Here is a 20,058-nt window from a genome sequence, read left to right on the forward strand (position 1 = left end):
GCTGGTGTCTCTTTGTTTTCTAAACCACCTTTGGGTAACTCAGGGCTGGAATACTGCACAGTCTTTATTGCAGTTGTTTTAGAAGGATTCTTCTGCTGATCATCAGAGCCTCACAGACATCAGGTCATGTTCATTCATTCATTCAGTCAACAGATAGCTATTGAGCATCTACGGTGTGCCAAGAAGTATCCTAGATCTTTGATACACAGATGACTAGACAGACACTGTCCTGAAGAAGTTTGTAACCTAATAAGAAGGATAAACTTGTGAACAATTGCAATGAAGTGTAATTCGGGCAATAAAACACATACACGTGGTGTTAGAGGAAATACTGCCAGACTGTGTTTCGTGGAGGTCACCCTTGAGCTAAAGCATGAAGGGTAGGCAGGAACTTGCCAAGAAAGGGAAAGGCACAAGAGGCCAAGTGCACAGTGGGTACGACGGTGTGGAGAAATGGTAAGCCAAGGGTCCAGCCTGTAGAAGAGGGGAAGTGACGAGAGGGGAAACAAGCAAGGTAGAAGGCTTCTGGGATGTCATGCTCAAAAGGGAGGGCTTTGCCCCGAAAGAGGTAACCATTGAATCTTCTGAAACAGGAGAAGGTTACAAGCAATTTATGTTTTGGAAGGATTGCCCTGGCAAAGAACACTTGCTGTTGGTGCTAGAATATTGTGTTGTGTGCGTATGTGTATACGCATGAACACATGGCACAAGAGTCCATGTAGAAATGGACTCTAGCTAACAGAAGCAGAAAGAGTTTATTGGAGAGGTTTAAGTACCTCATGGAATCTGTTTTACCTGGGGAATTAGGCTTGGAAGATGGGAAGAACCAAGGCAATGCAAGCATAGGACCTCAGCCAAGCTGGATTCAGAGATTGGTTTCTCAATTGTCCTTGCTGCTTTGCCTCATTTGCTCAAGATTTAAAGTCTCAGATATCAACATTCAGTTGGAAGAATCTCTATCAAGGGCCCAGGCTCTAATTTGCAGGGGATGGAACAAGACAGTAGCTGCCCCTTAGACTCCTGTGTTCCCACCAAGGTCACCCAACTAGGGATTTCTTCCAAAAAGGAAGGATCAGAAAGAGAAAAACAAATCCACTACCATGTGCACTCATGAGGTCTTTAAAACTTGAATGGGAGAAATGTGTGAAGAGGTCCCCCAATCCAGTATCGCCTCTAAGAATGACACGCAAAGATGATTCCAGGAAGGGCATAGTCATTGAAGTCAACCTTTATTGGTGTGTGTAGATGAACTGCTGAGCAAAGCCTCAGCATAACCTTATTTCTCAAACTGTAGTTCAAAGTTTAGGGAAGGTTGGTGTGTGTGTCGCGGACCCTACTCCATTCAGCCACTTAGAGACCCAACTTCCATCCATCTTCTAACTCAATAGTCCCTGAAACCTTCAGCGTCTCCTTAATCACTCAGAAGATAAGGGAAAGAAAAGGATCACCCACTTCTACTCATGGTGCATTGGGCAGAACTAACTAGATCGTTAGTTGATGACTAGATGGCTAGATGGTCATCTGGCCCCATCTAACTGCAGAGGAGTCAGGAAGATGTGCCCAGGAGAAAAGGCGGGTGTGGGTGTTGGGTATTGGTAAGCATTAGCAACAGTCTCCACCTCAGATCCCTCCCGTTTCCTTGCATAAGCTCTATGAATCATCTTTTTATGAAAATAAGTTTATTTTTTAAATGAAAAACAGAACTTACTGGGTCCTTGCATTAATGAAGTGCTGGGCATTGCCTAGTAGACCATGCAGGAATTACCTGATTCCACCCCCACCCCCACTTTGGCCATGCCACACGGCATGCAGGATCTTAGTTCCCCAACCAGGGATCGAATCCAAGACCCCTGCGTTGGAAGCGCAACGTCCTAACCACTGGACCACCAGGGAAGTCCCATGAAAATAAGTTTAAGGTCATGTGTCTGCTCTGATCTTTTAGTATTAGCTCCCAGAGCACTGTGTTGAGAGGATTTTGAAGCTAAATCCAGGACAAGCAGTAAAGAATTCTGTGGCTGATTGGCTAAGTATGCCATGGGCGTGGGGAGTGCCATCTTTTGTGCAACATATTTTTTTCACTTGAATCCTTCTTAAAACTAAAATTCAGCCTGTTCTTCCTCTGAGGATGTTAGGTACCAACATTTTCCACTCATTATTCAGTAAAAGTAGCATGGGACTGAGAGTCACAGGACCTGAGTTTGAATTCACTTCTGCTTCTTAGCTATATGACCTCAAGCCAATCTTTTAGTCTCCCTGAACATCCATTTCCTAACCTACCTGACTGCCTCGCAGAGCTATTGTGAGAATCAAATGAGATAATGTATTTGAAATTGTCTACAAACTCTAAAGCATAATGTGGACAGAATACATTACAATAGCTCATTTATTTGTCCTAAATCTCTTTCACACTTCAAGAGGTTTTAGTATTTTGAGAAGTGATGATTGACTACTTAAGTACATAAGACCAAAAATTGTCATATCATATCACAACCGTGGTTCATTAAGCCCAATATTGTCATTGGCAGAGAAACTCAAGGGTACATAGAAGGCTGCAGTTATTGTCTTTGCTGTCAACTTCAAAGGATAGTGACACACCCAACATGCTCTAATTTCATTTAGTAAATCAGGTATGACTTTATCCTCCATGATTTAATCTAACCTTTTAGAACGTACATTTGTACTAGCAACTTGTACCCTCTTGTTCTGTTTTTCAAGTGAAGCTTTATCTTTTCATGCCTAAGCTTGGTATGTTAGCCTTGTTCAGCTTTCAAGGGAAAGGGACCTAGGGATTTATCGCAAGGCTTTATGAAGAAGAAAGGAAACCTAGTGATCTGTCCCAGCAGCTGCACTTGCCGGCATGGTAGGGAACCTGAATATAATTTTTTTCTTTCAGAATGTCGTAAAATAATTACTTACCATATTATGGCCTAAGCACTTTATATAAATGATCTCATATAACTGCACAACCCGCTACAATGCAGGCTCTATCATTTTAAAAAAAATTTTTTTGGCTGCGTTGGGTCTTCATTGCTGCGCGTGAGCTTTCTCTAGTTGACGCGAGTGGGGACTACTCTTCATTGCGGTGCGTGAGCTTCTCATTGCGGTGGCTTCTCTTGTTGCAGAGCACGGGCTCCAGTAGTTGTGGCTCACAGGCTCTGGAGTGCAGGCTCAGTAGTTGTGGCGCACGGGCTTAGTTGCTCCGTGGCACGTGGGATCTTCACGGACCAGGGATCGAACCGGTGTCCCCTGCACTGGCAGGCAGATTCTTAACCACTGCGCCACCAGCGAAGTCCCTGTAAGTTTGCTTTAAATTAGGGATACCAATCCTTTCTCTTCTGCCAACCTGTATTTCTTTTTTTTTTTTGCGGTACGCGGGCCTCTCAATGTTGTGGCCTCTCCCGTTGCGGAGCACCGGCTCCGGACACGCAGGCCCAGCCGCTCCGCGGCATGTGGGATCTTCCCGAACCGGGGCACGAACCCGCGTCTCCTAGCATCGGCAGGCGGGCGCTCAACCACTGAGCCACCAGGGAAGCCCCAACTTGTATTTCTTGAAAACCATTCATGGTGATTTTTAACCATCTGTTCAGAAAATTTAAAATTTTCCGTGGAATCATAAACCTATGGCTAGAATTATATTATCCAATCTATGAATATTTTCCTTTATGATTTCTGACTATATTGCTATCCTTGAAGGTGGCCACAGCTCAGTGTTATGGATTTACTCACTTTATATTTTCTTCTAAGGTTTTGTTAACATTTAAATATTTAATCCGTATAGTATTTACTTAGATGTATTTCTTTTCTAAATGGCTAATCAGCAGCTCCAACATCAATTTTTGGATAAGCCATCTTTCCCCTGCTCTTTTAAAATGTCATCTTTTCATACTAAATTTCTGCTGGAATTTACTCCTGGATCTTCTGTCTAGCCCTTTTAGAATATAACACTATCTTAATTACTGTCCTGTTATGCTCTTCTCTCTAGGTAAGTTAACTCCTCCTCACTTCGTGGTCATTTTAATGATTGTATAATAGGCCATCACACGCATGTACCTTAATTTTTTAACCAATCCCCTCCTACTAGGCATTTGGTAAATTTCCTATTTTTTCCATACTATACAATGTGTAGTTTGGGCTTAAATTAAATGAATTCGATGCCTCGGTGGCTCAAGTTGTGCAAATTATCCATTTACCGTTTTCTTTGAATTATTTTTAAAATGACAATACGCGTTGTTGGTCTTGATTGTGGGATAACTGCCAAAATCTGTCCGCTGGGGTTTAAGATTACCCAGGCGAGACTTCCGAGCGACACCAGGGGTCGCAGTTTCCAAGCTCCGCCTCAGCCACATCCGGGTTCAACCGCAGGTTCTGACCGAGAGCAGGCGGAACCTTTCTTCCGCGGCTCCAATTAAGTTGCGCGGCGGGGACTATTTAGGCCACCGCGCACCGCTCTCCACGGGTACAGCAGTTTGGCTGGCGCAGCGAAGGCGCGCGTGAGGGTTCTGTTTGCTCCTTCCTTTGTCGTGAACAGCATGGACGTGCTTGCGGAGGAGTTTGGGAACTTGACCCCGGAGCAGCTGGCCGCGCCGATCCCGACTGTAGAGGTGAGGGCAGGGCACGCGTAGAACGGAAGAGAGGCTGGCATGCGTCCCCGGGAGGCGTTGCCCCGAGAACTCTGGCCGCGGAGGGGGGCGGGCCGCATCTTCAGCGCATGCTCAGGACTCCGCGCGTGCTTGGGGCTCCGCGCGGGTCATCTTCAGAGCCGGCCACTGCTGTTCGTGCAGGGTCAAGCTGAGGGGAGATGTCAGCCGCCGCGCAGACCCAGCGGCTCCGCGCACGGCTCTCGGGCTGGACGCATTCCAGTGTTCGTGTGTTATCAGGGGAGGACTGACTCTCCCCCACCTTGGGGGGACATATTGCATCTTTGACGGCTTATAAGGGATAATGAGGTCCAGGGAGCTTAGGCCACTTTGGTGAGGTCCCACAGCTGGCTGTGGTGGCAAAACCAGACGTCTGAATCCCAGGCTAGTAATTTTTCCTTTTCACCTGGAACTCAAGTTTGGGCTGCAGGAGTATTTTAAACGCCGAGAAAATTTACTCCAAATTTTGCCTAGGTGTTTTCGGGGGAGTAGCCCCGTAGCTTTCATCAGATTCTCAGAAGTTAAGGATAACTGCCCTACAGTGAGCTGCCTAATGAAGTTCAGATGTTGACGTAATTTTATTTTCTGGAAAGGTACATATAACTTCTCTGGGCCTCAAAATCTTAGTTGGCATGGGATGGGAAGTGGAGAAATAGTCAAGGGAGAGATTCAGGTAGAGGGAACAGGACACTGGAAGCCTGGAGGCGAGACCATCTGTTTTTAAGGAATTAAATCCAGTAGTACTGGAGTGGAGAAAAGTAGAGGAGAGATTTAAGGGTGACAGATAAGGATCCTGATTATGAAAGGTTTTGTTAGACATCTAAAGGAGGGCTGGGATGCCACTGACAAGTTTAAGGAGGAGAATGGCCGACAGGATCAGTAAATCTGTTTCTTTAATAATTATTCGGCAAATAAAGGAATTACAATCAGTCTGTTAGATTCAATCTGTGAGTGCCTGCAATACACTGCTGATCTTCATTGGGCAATACTGGATTTTTAACTTTTTTTTTTATATTGGAGTATAGTTGATCTGAATTTTTAGCTCTTGAACAGCTATTTAAGAGCCAGCATTTACTGAGCACGTATGTGCCAGCTCTGTTCAAGCCTAACGAGCATTATGTTATTTAATCATCTGAAGCAAGTAATATTTTTGCCCCATTTTGCCAGTGAAGATTTTTAAGGCTCAGAGAGGTTAAGTAACTCACCCAGTTTCAGAAGGTTGTTAAATGGCTGATCTGTATTTTAGACCCTGGCAGTCAGACTCCAGAGCCCTCATCCTTAAGTGCTGACTGGACTGCTTCTCCAGAGAGCTGAAGGAATAAGCCTAAAGGATTTCTGTGTCTTGTCTGAATTTGCACAGCTGTGAAGGGACCAGTACTACATTTCCAGTCTTCTGATTCAGGAATAACAGTTCCTTTTCCTGGCCCTCTGCATCCAATCCACCGTCCCATCTTAAGGGCCCCCAACTACAAAATGTACTCAATTCTGAAACTTCCTTTCTTCTGTTCTCCAAGTCTGAACCACTGTCATCTCTTATTTCCTAGGCTCCTGACTTGTCCCATTCCAACAGTCTGTTCTCTGCTCTGTAGCCAGAGCCATCAGTTTAAACAGGCAGATATGATCACGTTGCTCCCTTGGTTAAAATTCTTCAGTCTGCCCATTGCTCTCAGGGCAAAATCTAAAGTCCTTACCATACTTATATGAGTCCTTTTCTCATTTTGGCCACTGCTTACTTCTCTAACCTGTTTCTGCCCCTCCCCCACCCAGATCTCCTCAAGATCTTTCTACTCTCCTCATATAGTCTTCTCTGATTTTTCTCGCATTCTTCTTTGTAGATTTACATACAGTAAGATGCATGAGTACTAAGTGTTCATTTACATTAGTTTTGACAGTTATGTATACCCAAATGACTAGCACCCCACACAAGATATAGAACATTTTCAGCATCCGACAAAGTTCCCTTTTCAGTTTGTGCCGTACCACACCTTTTGATTTCGATCATCATAGATGAGTTTTGCCAGACTCAACTTCTTTTTTTTTTTTTTAAGATTTGACTTTTTTTAGAGAAGTTTCAGGTTCACAGCAAAATTGAGAGGAAGGTATAGAGATTTCTTACGTACCCCCTGCCCCCACCTACCTTTTTTCTTGAAAAATGTTTTTACTTTTTCCAGGTCGTCTGCCTCCCTCTCAGGCCATTCCTCACTCTTCTTTGCTGGATGTGCTTTCTGCTCCTCATCTCTAAACGTTGGAGTGTTTTTGATCTCACTTCATGGAACTCTTCTCCACGTGATTTCATCTGTTACACAGCTTTAACTACCCTCCATTTGCTGACCTCTCCCTGATTTAGATCTCCATGCCACTCTCTTCCCAAGTTCCAGACCTATATTTGTTGTCTATTTGGCATCTCCAAATAGACAAATGGATATCTCAAACTTAACATGCCCCCAACCAAACTCCTGATGACCCCTGCACACCTAAACCTGCTGCTCTGACAGCATCCAGACATCCAGCGTCCTCCTCATCTCCAGAAATGGCAACTCTAAGGTGTCCGTCTCAACTCTTCTTTCTCTCAGAGTCTCCATCTAATCTACTGTCAAGTCCTGTTGGCTCTAACTTCACATTGAGTTTCCTAGCCAACAGTTTCTCACTACCCATATTGTTATCAGCCTGGAGTATTGCAGTGAACTCCTAAATGATCTCCCTCCTTCTAACCTTGCCTGTTCTCACCCCAGCAGCTAGAGTGATCCAGTTAAAATGAGTCACATCATCTTGTCACTCTTTTGCTCAAAACCTTCCAATGCTTCTCCTGTTACTCAAAGTAAAAAAGTTTACAGTTCTTGGGAAGTCTTACATGATCCTGGAGCCCTTACTCAGAAGCTGTGTATTCTTACTTAAGACTCAGTTCTAACCATTTGTCAGATTTCCCATTAACAGATTAGATACCATTCATGAAGAGTCTTATCATGGTAGGCTGTTTACACCTCAGGAATGTGTGAAGAGCAGGCCTAAGAACTCAAGAAGTGTGGCAGTTTGCAACCATTTAAAGTAGGAGGTGGACACCATGTGATATCCTTCTGCAGCCTGAGCTCTGACCAGGCACTAGTTGAGAAAAAATAAGGGGGAGAAAGAACTCCCTTTGGGTTGAGAGACCTAGCTTCCACACCAGCCTCTCTGAAACTTACTCACCCTTCCTCAGACTGGCAAACCCTGCTTACTCAGGAAGTGTCATGAGAATAAAATAAAGATAAAAAGTACTTGGAATCTTGAGTCACCAAGAAGAGATTAAAGTATATTCTATTTAAGAAATCTGTGGTTTATGTATACTTGTGTGTGTACATGTTTGTATACATGTACATACACAGCACATATATGGTTTCCATAAAAGTGGTTGCAATGTAAAAATTGTTCGTTTTCATTTACTTTCTTTTGCTTACTGTGATGAAGTGAGTCATTTTGGGTACATTAAAGTAACTTCTCATGAAAATATTGTGATTGCTAGCACAGAGTTCTGATACTTTTATTGTTCTGATTCACAGGAAAAATGGCGGCTGCTTCCAGCATTTTTAAAGGTAATTAATATTTAATAATAATTAGTTGTTTTTCCAATGAAGAGTGAAGAAATAAGCCTTTTTTAAAATTAATTTTTTTTCACCAACATTTTTTGACTTTGTACAACTGTGTGCTTTTCTAGGGTTTAGAAGTACAAGAAATTATAAGGCAGTATCCCTGTCTATAAAATACTAGTTAGGGGATTGCTAATCTAATTTTAGAGATAGGAAGTTGTATACGTTGTAGCATGGCACATGAATAATACAAACCAAAGTGCTGTTGGCAAGAGTGATGCCACAAGTGGTCAGAGAGGGCCTCCCAAAGGAGGTGAGATGTAAGCCACATCTTAAGAGGAAAGGAATTAACTGAGCTGAAAGGTAGGATGCAGGGAGCATGGCTTAATAAAGGTGCTCAGGAGGAGCCTTCACGGGGTCTGTAGGAAACAGAGTCCAGTCTGCTTGGCTGGAATGGGTGAGTGGCTAGACAGAGGAACTACAGATTATACGATTCCTATTATTATTGAATTTCAGTTTTAAAGAGCTTATGCTGAGTAGTAGCAGGTTCTACAATGATAGACCACTTGACACACAGTAGGATGGTTATAGTCAAAAAAAGACAGTAGCAAGTGTTGATGAGGATGTGGAGCAATCAGAATCCTAACGCTCTACTGATGGGAATGTAGAATGTTGCAGCCGCTTGGGAAAGCAGCCTGGCAGTTCATCATATGGTTAAACATAGTTACTGTCTGATCCTGCGATTCTACTCCTAGGTATTTACTCAAGATAAATGAAAACATGTCCGTGCAAAAACTTGTACACAGATGTTCATAGCAGCATTATTCATAATAGCCAAAAAGTGTAAACAACTCACGTGAACACCAGCTAATGGATGGATAAATAAAATATGGTCTATCCATACAATGGAATAGTATCTGGCAATAAAAAGAAATCAAGTGCTGACATACACTACAACATGGATGAATCTTGGAAGCATCTCGCTAAGTGAAAGAATGAAGACTTGAAAAATGAGGAGAGTTTTGTCCAACTTAGTTTTCTGTTAATAGGCAGAAGGGAGAGTGCTGGGAGATGAAGCTGGGAAGCTGTCAGGGCCAGATTTCTGACCAGATTTTATGGTTAAGGAGTTTGATGTGAAGGATTTTGGCTTTTCTTCTAACAGCAATAGGAAGCTCTTGAAGAAGTTTTAAGTAACCAAAAATGAAATAAAATGATAGTAAGGTCAAGGGAAGTTTTTGTTGTTGTTGTTGTTGTTAATTATGACTTTTTTCTTTTTCAAAGGGAACTATATATATATATATATATATACACACACATACGCATAAGCAGAGGAGAAGGGATAGGATTTATGATTCAAAAAAGAGGAGACAGTTGGTGGTATGTGGTCCAAGAAGAGGTTGTCTACTACATATTGGCATTTTCCATTGGCACTTGCCATCTACCTCTACAAGGATTAAATCATGTGCTGCTACAGCTGCTGACTTTCAACACCCCCTGAAAGGAGTTCAGGGTGGAGAGCAGAAATGAGGCACTGTGTGCTCTAGGAAAAACTGGCAAAACAGGTCTTCAGATAGTTAGATATATATTTTTTTAATTTATTTTTATTTTTGGCTGCGTTGGGTCTTCGTTGCTGTGCACGGGCTTTCTCTAGTTGTGGTCAGTGGGGGCTACTCTTTGTTGTGGTGCACGGGCTTCTCACTGTGGTGTCTTCTCTTGTTGCGGAGCACGGGCTCTAGGCACACGGGCTTCAATAGTTGTGGCGCACGGGCTTAGTTCTTCCGCGGCATGTGGGATCTTCCCGGACCAGGGCTCGAACCCGTGTCCTCTGCCTTGGCAGGCAGATTCTTAACCACTGCGCCACTAGGGAAGCCCAATAGTTAGATATTTTCAGGAGCCAATTTTATGAGCCCAATTCTTGCATCTCTTAGTATCTAGAAAAGCACTAAAATCCTTCATGGTGACGTTGCGCCTCGTGACTAGCAGTAACCTTCACGAGAGTAGCAGAAACTTTCTGCGAAGAATGTGTGCTCGATTGCATGTGCTCCCCCTTCACCAAAATCACATGTATACTGACCTGACCCCCTGCGTCTTTGGAGAAGTTTCTCAGAGCTATCTGGGATGCTATCTCCTGGCTGTAGTCCTCATTTTGCCCCAAATAAAACTTAACTCGCAACTCTCATGTTGTGCATGTTTTTTAACTCGACAGTTACTATGGCAACCTTGAAGGGACTCAAACCTTCAGTCTTCTGAACTGTCGACTAGAGTATTAGTGCTTAGATGGCAGGTGCCAATGGAAAATGCCACTTTGTAGTTGACAAGGTAGAGAACTTAACAGAGACATGAGACTACAGCTATTTCATTCATTTAAAGTTGGGGTTCTCTTTTACTCAGACCACCTTGAAATATATTTGTCCAAGAACAAAAATGTAAAGATTTTTAATATGTAACTGAAGACAGGAACTTGAAGCCTGTGAGGCTGCAGTGCTGTGGGCAGGTAGAATCCAGACTTGGAATGTTAGGTTGGGGTGACAGCAGTGAAGAGGGACTCCTGTAAGTCCCTCTTAGTTTTGCACAAGTACCAAAGGGGGTGTGCTTGACTTAATAGCATTCTTTTGTGAACATAAACAATTACCTTTTGAGTTCTAGTTGATCAGCCTGTAATGTGACCTTGTTTTTTAATAGCAGTGGTAAAATATCCAGAGTGAGGGAGGTACGTAGTCGCCCCACTGTACACTGGTCAGGCTGTGGAGGATTAACGTCCATGTGATGACAACGTGGAGCCCACTCAGGAGTGGTTCATGGGCTGCTGAGGGGTCTGGAAGGCATGCCTGTGAGAAATAGTGGAAGTGCCTGTTCAGCCTGGAAGTGAGAACGTGAAAGAGAGAGGTGATCACTCAACAGACTGTGGTAGAGCAGGCATTTTCTCCAGAAAAGACAGTTAAGCCCCAGGGGTGGAAACTGTGGGAAGGCAGACTGCAGATCATTGTAAGGGTGAATTTTTCCCCTAACTATCAGAACTATTTCATAATAGGATGACTGCTTTGTAAGCCAGTGAGATCCTGAATAAGGAGGTGGAATTAAAGCAAAGGCCCTGTGATTATCTGTCTGTTGAGAGTGTTCTAGAAATGTTGAACTAATTGTGTTTGAAGATTAATGTAAAATGATGAACATTACAGTCCTTTAAATCCTAAGACTGGATTCTATGTGTTTATCGTTTCAGTGTTTTTCATAGCGCTTTGTGCAGCCATACTGACTTCTGAGATGAAAGGAAGTCGCTGCCAGCTGGTCGATCTTAGGTCCCTGATGTTCACTCTGCTTCCAATTTTAAATGCAATTATTTTTGGTTTTCTTAATAGAGATCCTTGTTTTTTCCCTTCATTCTTCTAAAAGTGATATGAAAGACAGATATGTGGAAATCATAAAACTGCTTACATAGGAGCAAGACAAGAAAGAAAATAGACGTTGTTTGAGGGTTGAAGAGATGATGCTCAACTGCTGTATTTGTTTCTGGGATTTTTTTTGTAAATTCAAAGCATGTAGGGAAAATCCTGCCTTATTTGTTAGCTCATGGGGAGTCATTAGGTATATTCAGGTACTCATATCTTGAATTCCAAAGGTCAGACTGTTTTTCAGGGAGGAAAATTTGAGGGTGTTCTAGTAAGATGGAGGAGAGATGGAGTGAGGACACATAAATGTAAAGCTTTGCTAAGTAAAATTCATGGATTTTTTTTCTCACTTTGGTTTTGAGGAAAATTTATGGATCACGTGAGATCCATTGTGTAATCTGCTATTTTGTTGCTAACCTACTTTTTACTTTTTATCTGTTTAGGTGAAAGGCCTTGTGAAACAGCATATAGATTCATTTAACTATTTCATTAATGTAGAGGTAAGCATCAGATCTTGGAAAAGGATATGGTTAAGAATTAACTGGAAGCCAGAGTCTTTCCTCATGTTACTCTTTCCCCTGCAGATAAAGAAAATAATGAAAGCCAATGAAAAGGTTACGAGTGATGCTGACCCCATGTGGTACTTAAAGTAAGGAAGCAACTGCTCTTAATTTGCTATTTTGATTGTGTCTAACCTTTTCTTATAGTGAATGTAGTTGCTGTCAAAACTCTTTTAACATAATTCTCCTTTTATCTGTTTGATAGGAAGATATTTATCAAATGCTTAATTTTTAATTGGTAAGCTAAGGATAACAGGTAGTTATGAGTGAACAGTTACTGAAACTATTAGGTTTAAACTTTTTTAAAAACAATTTTAGAGGAAAATTACAAAAAGAGGACAAGGAGTTCCCATGTTACACTTCACCCAGTTTATACTAATATTAACATCTTATGTAGCCATAGCATAATTAGCAAAACTAGGAAATTAGCACTGATACAATACTGTTGACTAATCTACAAATCTTAGTTTTCCCACTAATGTCCTTTTTCTGGTCCAGGATTCAATCCAGGACCTGCATTATGTTCAGATGTCATATGTCTCCTTCATCCTCTCCAATCTATGACAGTTCTTCAAGCTCTCTTGGTCTTTCATGACCTTGACACTTTTGAAGAATTCTGGTCAGTCGTTTTGTAGAAAGTCCTTGATTCGGGTTTGTGCGGTATTTGCTTGTGGCTACATTGGGTTATGCCTTTTTGGCCAGAATACCACAGAAGCGATGCTTCATGTCATTCTCACTGTACCATATCAGGGGGTACAGATGTCAGTATATTTAACGGCTGGTGATTTTAACTTTGTTCACTTGATTAAGATGGTATCTCCCAGGTTTCTCTACTGTAAAGTTACTAATTTTTCCTTCAGTAATTAATCACTATCTTATAAGGTGATCCTTCGAGACTATGCAAATATCTTATTTCTCATTGCACTTTACCCACTACCTTTAGCATGCATTGATGATTGTTGTAGCAGTTACCTACAACAGTAATTGCTGTGGTGTTTACCTATTGGCAAGTCTCTATTTCCATCATTCTTTCTACATTAATATTAGAATTCTACTGTGAGGAAGAGCTTTTTCTTCCCCTCATTTACTCTCTATCTGTAATTTTATTTATATTAATATGAACTCATGGATGTTTATTTTATTCTATGCATCGTAATCCAGTACTGTCATTGTTTTATTTCTCAAATGGTCCCAGATTTGGCCATAGGGAGATTCATCAAGTTGACTGCTGCATCCTTTCAACATGCCCCTGTGAATTTTCGAGCACTCCTCTACTTTCTGGTACCATGAGATGTGGTTCATCTAGTATTTTTCCTGTCCCAGCCTGGAATCAGTCATTTCTCCAAGGAGCTTTAGTCTCTTTTATTGGAGAGTAGTGTTTAGACACCAAGATATGGGTACTAAAGTCTTAGTAGACAGAGCTATATTTACTTACTTATTCAGTCCTAGGATATACATAAAGTAGTTTCAGAATTGTTAATTCATCACTCTGTGAGAATAAAATTTACTAATACTTGTATACTGCTTTTCTGTCTTTGCTGTATCCAATCAAAATACTGTTTTCTAAAGTTACTCAGGTTAGTTATTTTCTTTCTTACCTTTTCAGTGCCATTATATTATTCATTTGTAGTGCAGTAAGGTTTGTATGCCATTTTGGGTATGTGAGACATTATTATGGCTGTAAGAGTTAGACCTATAGAAAAAAGTCTATTCAGAAAATTGTCCCTCCCCTTCCAGTTCTTCCCACCATGTTCCCAGTGCTCCCTGTAGGTAACCCGTCTCTTTAGTTTCTGCTTTCTTCTTCCTGTTTCTTTTGCACAAATGAGCACATATATTTTTTCCTCCGTATCCTTTCTTATGAGAATGGTAGTGCACTATAGCTACTCTTTTGCATTTGCTTTTTTCCTTAAGTATCATTTGTAGGGAGCTATAGTTTCAATATTTTTGTAAAGAGATTTACAGTATTTTTTTTAAAGATAACTTGATAACATTTTCTCTCTTTTGTAAACTGTGTGTTCTATGACTTTAAGATCTCCAATTATAATTTGTTAATTTGTTAATTTGTCATCCTCTGCAAGATAAGCATTTGTCAAAGGGCAATCTTGTATTCGGGAGGAAAATAGCTTGATTGTTTATATGTTCTTTGAAGAACTGTAATTGGTTCTGGAATAACTTGCTTTTCAGATATCTTAATATCTATGTCGGGCTTCCTGATGTTGAAGAAAGCTTCAATGTAACTAGACCAGTGTCCCCTCATGAGGTAATTATCAACCTTAATTTAATTGGATTTGTTTGGTTTAACTGGAAGAGTCAGTGCCCTTAAAATATATTCTTAAAAAATGGGAAAAAATCTCTTATGAGACAAGATAACCAAAATAAATAAGCACCTGTATAATACCATACTGTATTAGGAAACAGTTTTGTATTAGTTGGTTTATCATTTAATCCTAGTTAACTTGCACTGTTAGGTCACTGTGTCTTTTTTATGTCCTGTTTCTGAGTTTTTTCATGGTCTCTCCACCCCCGCTCCTTGCTGACCACTGGTGTCTGGTGCGGTGTGCTGTTCCTGCAGGGGTTTCTCGCTTAGCGCGTATTTTGAGGGTCAGCAGGCCTTGCGTTTGCAGAGGGACTGAGGACAAGGAACTCACGGTCTAGCAGAAGAGGCAGAGGAGAAGAAATTGTAAATGCCAGGGTTTTAAAAGAGCTACAGGCAACGGCTTTTAGAACAGCCCTGTTTATTGGCTTTTAACGGATTCTAGATTTCTCTTCAAATTCTTCCACTTAGTGTCTATAATTGGGCATTGATTCAGGAAGGAAAATGATTTTTGTAGATTTTTCTGGTTTGTATTAATGTAAAGCTAAAATAGCAATTAGGGAACATAGCACAGGAATCTTTAGTAAAGAACAAGTAAGGTGTTAGAGTGCTATGGTTGTTGTCTAAGCAAGGTGAAATAGGAAGTGTGATCAAGTAACCAGATATTTTATATAGGTAATTTTGGTATTAACCACCGAGTATTGATTGAACATTTATTTTGTGCTGCAAAATTGGAAGATACAAAAGAAATAAGACATAATATCTTTGCTCAAGTTCATACTCTTATGGATTAAAATAACAAAACAAATGAAACAGAGACACCAGGGTTTGCAGCCTAGATGATAGGTAAGGCGAATATGTGACGTTGGACTGAACAGGGAGTAGTGAGGACTGGATGTTGGAAACTGTGCGCCCCGATTTGGCTTTCCCCACCTCCGCTTTCCATTTGGCGAGAACTTTCCAATTTTTCAAGAACTAAACAGCCAATTAACAATCTCCAAGTCACCTTCTAAACTAGTATATTACTGGGTTCAGAGAAGGGATAAGATGAAGAATTCGAAGTAGTTCAAGAAGGCTGAAGCCACAATTGTCATTATAATAATTATTCCTGATGTTGAAGAAAACACATGGGTATTACTGCAATTAGAGAAAGAGGGTGCAAAGATTTCTTGGAGGGTATTGACTCTTAGAGAGATGGGGAGCGTGGGAGAGCAGGTGGATGGGCAGTCATGGGACCCACAGCAGGACTGGGGGTGCAGGTACTGCAGGCTCTACCCACACAGCCCTATTCCTGTTGATAAGAGAGAGTTCGAGGGGGACAGAGGGGGCCCCAGAGGTAGTTTGGGGCCCCATGTTTACCACTTCTGTCAAATTTCAGTTCCATTTGAAGGGATGAGTTTGTTAAGACCCATGAATATCTGCCTATCATGGGTGTTACATTAGTTTTATTAACAAAAATGAGATAATATTTATATAGTACTCTGTACCAGGCACCATTCTAAAAATATATACTCATACTCTTGGGAATTAAAATTATTCACATTCCCGTTTTACATATGAGGAGACTGAGATGCAGAAAGGTTATTTAAGACTTAATTGGTAGAGCCAGGATTTGAGCACAGAAAATAGAGTCCACACTCTGATCATCATGCCACCCTACCTTTGGTCAGGCCTGCAGGAGGCTTGATATAATTAAATATAAGGTAATATACTGGTCAATAATAGGACTATATAGTATTTTTAAATCCTAGACACTGTTAGGCTAGAAAAAGTTTGTATCTGTCTTTGGTGCAGTAAAAGCCAGAGAGAGGATTCAGCATCATGAATTGTATGGTTGAGGTTCAGAGAAATTCTCTTTTTGAGACTGCAAGGCACCTGAGGACCATCAATATAATGGAGAAGTCATCGGAAGATTTTGATGGGGTTTCCTGATCATGGCCCAGGCAAGGGCTTCTCTTAGTGAGTCATCACCACGTGAAAGTAAAGCGCGCACCAACAATTTCTAAAGTTCCGCAAGTGACTCAGAAATTGTTAGAATGATGTGTTGAGTGATTCATGCTCTGACATATCCCTTGGAAAGGAATTTTGTGATATAGTTTAGTTTGTTTGGAGAATAAAAGGAAATATGGTTTAATTCTTTTAGTTTGTGCGTGTACATACTTTAGTTATTATTATACTGGTTGTTAACTATTTTGAATAAAGCAGCCATATTGATGACTCTCCAAGGACCCAGTTTGCAAAGGATGATCTAATGGCTTCAGAGATATGGGAGCAGACTGGTGATGGCATCAGATCAGTGAGAAGAAAATCAGTACCAGACTTATTGTCCCATTTCTGGGCTGGCAGGGGTGGGGATGCTGTGGCAGTGTCTAGATCCATGGCTGGCATCATCCCCTCATGGAGAAGGTAAGCTTGTAATTCCCAGTGCCCTTAAGGCAGCACAGGGGCAGCTGTGTTCCATGGAGGGATCAGAGTCCAGCATGGGCCATACTTCTACTCGAGAAGAGCTCTTTGAGGCTGCCAGGATCCTTTCTTTTCCAGAGAGGAGGAGCCATGATTGTCTGATTCTCTTTCAGTGCCGGTTGCGGGACATGACGTACTCCGCCCCCATCACAGTGGATATTGAATACACCCGAGGCAGCCAGAGGATCATCCGCAACGCCTTACCCATTGGCAGGTGAGGACTGACACCTCCTGGAGCCTCGCTGCCAGCATTGCGGCCCTGTGAGGTGATCGCGAGCACGTACTAATGCTCTTCTTGCCCTATTTCCTCATCTGAAAAATGGGGGAGTTGGAGCCTACTTCACGGGGTTATTTTATGGGTCCAGCGAGTCAGCACATGTACAGCACTTGGAGCAGCATCCGTCACGTTGTTGTGGTTGTTATATTTAAATCGTGAAACCTTTTCTATAAAGCTAAGGAAATTGCTTCCATTTCCTCCTGTAACTCCAGGCTGTTAGGGAAACATTGGGTAAGATAGCATTTCACTGAACGCTCCTGGGCTGGTCTTCTCCGTGGATTCTTACATATTTTGAGTTTTCCTGGAAGAATGAGTGTTTATAACAGTATTTAAGGCAGAAGTTATTTATTTGCCCAGAACAAGTTTGGAAATAATAGATAGCATCAGCTAGCATTTTTGCTGCCTGCTTTTCCTAATTAGGGAAATATATTGATTCTCCTGTAGAAATGGACAGAATCCACAATATTTAATAATGAGTTTAATAATGATGTTGGACTTTAAACTTAGTGCAAATAATTACCGCTCAAGTGTTCCGCCCCCCTTCAAAAGTGCTAAGAGTTTAATAAACATCCATTTGTTCATTAAATATGCACCAGCTAACTGTCATTGTCTGCACTCTGCTGGGTCCTCAGGTAAGTAGAAGACACTTAAGACATGGCTTGTTTGGCTACATTCTCCTCATTCTTCACTTAGGAAAAGAAGTAGGGATATTAAAATGTTAATCTTTGTCTTAGCACGACTGTTTATCAGTGTTAAGATCAGAGCTTCTCTCTTTCTTATAAATGGACCATACTTGTGTCCAGTTAAATCTTGGACTGTTGCTAAATGATTATCCAGTTTGAGTATTGTGAAAGAAAGGCAGGAGATACTGGAGCAAACCAGAAATACATTTAGGGTTTAGATTCTGAGTTAAAGAGGGGCAGGGAAGGCTGGGCATGTAACTGGTATTTGTTGAATACCTACCAGGTGCCAGGTCCTGTGATAGGTGATTTCATTTGTTAGTCCTGCATTCTGAAAAACGACCTCTGTTAATTAGACTGCTTATATGTACCATGCACTACCATTGGAAACATTATCTCATTTAATTGTTTTTTTTGAACTAAAAAGTTTTTAGTTTAATCCAAATAATATTTATACTTGGTAGCAAATCAAATAGTACATAAGAACATTTGATACAAAGCAGGAGTCTTCCTCCCTACCCTTCCTCATCCCTAGTCCCATTCCTGACCTTGTAACCAGTTCTGTTATTTCTTCTGGTTATAACATCCATAACTTTAAATGCTATGCTTATACCTTTTTTTCTTGCTACATCAATTTTAGACAACTATTTTTTGACTCCTAATATAGAAGGTGTGGATTGGTTTATCTGTATCATTCACTTTCCTTCTCTCTTCCTCTTCCAAATTTTGTTTCTTCTTTTTATTTCTTCTTTTGGTTAGTCTGGTAATTTTAATATTCTTTAAAAATTTTTTTTAAATATTCTTATATATTAGTCAGTGTCTTTTTTCTTTATTTAAATATCAAAATGAGGACCTTTTTTTTCTGGGTTTTTTTTTTTTGGCCATGCCTCGAGGCATGTGGGATCTTAGTTCCCCAACCAGGGGGAACTAAGGGATTGAACCCACACCCCCTGCAGTGGAAGTACAGAGTCTTAACCACTGGACTGCCAGGGAAGTCCCGAAAATGAGGATATTTCTATCCCTACCTTCCCATTATGATTTCTTTTTTAACCTATGAGTTACTTAGAAGACTGTTTTTAAATTTGCAAATTGGTGCTTTACATCAAGTTTTGGAACTTTGTGGAGACCTGTTTCTTTTCATACATGTTTCATGTGTGTTTGGAAGCAAGGGGTATTCTCCAGTTGTTGTGTCACTGTCTATGTTTTTCTTTTCGATCAAGCTTGTTAATTGTGCTGTTTAGATATTATGTGTCTTCACTGATTTTTTGATTGGTTTTAATAAGTACTAGGAGAGATGTGTTAAAATCTCCCACTACGATGATGGATTTGTCCGTTTTTCCTTATGTTTTTGTGTATTTTTGCTTTTTGAAGTTACGATATTAGGTACATGGAAGTTTTGAATTGTTAGGTCTTCCTGGTGAATTGAACCTTTTGTTATTGAATATTAGGCATTTATCTTTATCTCTTGTAATATTGTTTTGCCTTAAAACTTATTTTGTCTGCTCTTACTATAGCCACATCTGCTTTCTCTTGGTTATTTTTCTGGCATATCATTTTTTTATCCTTTTCTTTTTATCTTTACGTCCTTACATTTTAGGTTTGTTTGAAATAAGCTGCATATGGCTAGATTTTAAAAAAATTATCTGAGAATGTAGTTCATTTATATTTATTATATGTTACAGATATATGTGGATATACTTCTGTCAACTTATTTTGCATTTTTAATCTGTCCAGCTTTTCATTTCAGTTTTTTTCTCTTTTTGCTTTTAGGGTTCATGGACGTTCTTTTTCCTTGCTCTCTCCCAGCTGATTTGAAAGTCATGTATAGTAGTTCTGGTTGCTTATGCTTACCTTAGAAATTTTGAATTGCGTATTTTACAAAGTTTGAAAATAATATGTTTATTCTTATGGAAAGGTCATGGACCTTAGACAGCTTTAACTTGGATCAAATCGACCCTCCTGATATACATGCTTTTGTTATGCACTTTAGTTCTAGCTTGTTTTGTCTTTTTTAACCCATATATTAGAAATTATTATTATCTTAGAGCTAATATTTTTTTTTACTTACCCACATTATTTACCATTTTCTTTGTTCACTATACATTTTTGCATGTCAGACTTCCTTCAACATTTGTTTTTCATCTTCCTGTAGTATTATCTTTTAGAAAATCTTTTTTT

At 40.6% G+C, this 20,058-nt stretch overlaps 1 protein-coding gene across 4 annotated transcripts in view; it reads left to right on the top strand.

The window, feature by feature from the left end:
• The first annotated feature begins 4,348 nt into the window (after nucleotides 1-4,348).
• Nucleotides 4,349-20,058, top strand: part of POLR3B (RNA polymerase III subunit B) — a 122,572-nt gene continuing 106,862 nt past the window's right edge. For all 4 annotated transcript variants that reach the window (XM_033427562.2, XM_033427561.2, XM_004269423.3 and 1 more), the window contains exons 1-6: nucleotides 4,349-4,601; nucleotides 8,174-8,206; nucleotides 12,030-12,086; nucleotides 12,171-12,235; nucleotides 14,331-14,406; nucleotides 17,037-17,137. In XM_033427562.2, the coding sequence (XP_033283453.1) occupies nucleotides 4,530-4,601; nucleotides 8,174-8,206; nucleotides 12,030-12,086; nucleotides 12,171-12,235; nucleotides 14,331-14,406; nucleotides 17,037-17,137 (404 nt within the window). In that variant the 5' untranslated portion in view covers nucleotides 4,349-4,529. The remainder of the gene's footprint in view (nucleotides 4,602-8,173; nucleotides 8,207-12,029; nucleotides 12,087-12,170; nucleotides 12,236-14,330; nucleotides 14,407-17,036; nucleotides 17,138-20,058) is intronic.

This window comes from Orcinus orca, chromosome 11 (genome assembly GCF_937001465.1).
Source record: "Orcinus orca chromosome 11, mOrcOrc1.1, whole genome shotgun sequence".
Classification (NCBI taxonomy): domain Eukaryota; kingdom Metazoa; phylum Chordata; class Mammalia; order Artiodactyla; family Delphinidae; genus Orcinus; species Orcinus orca.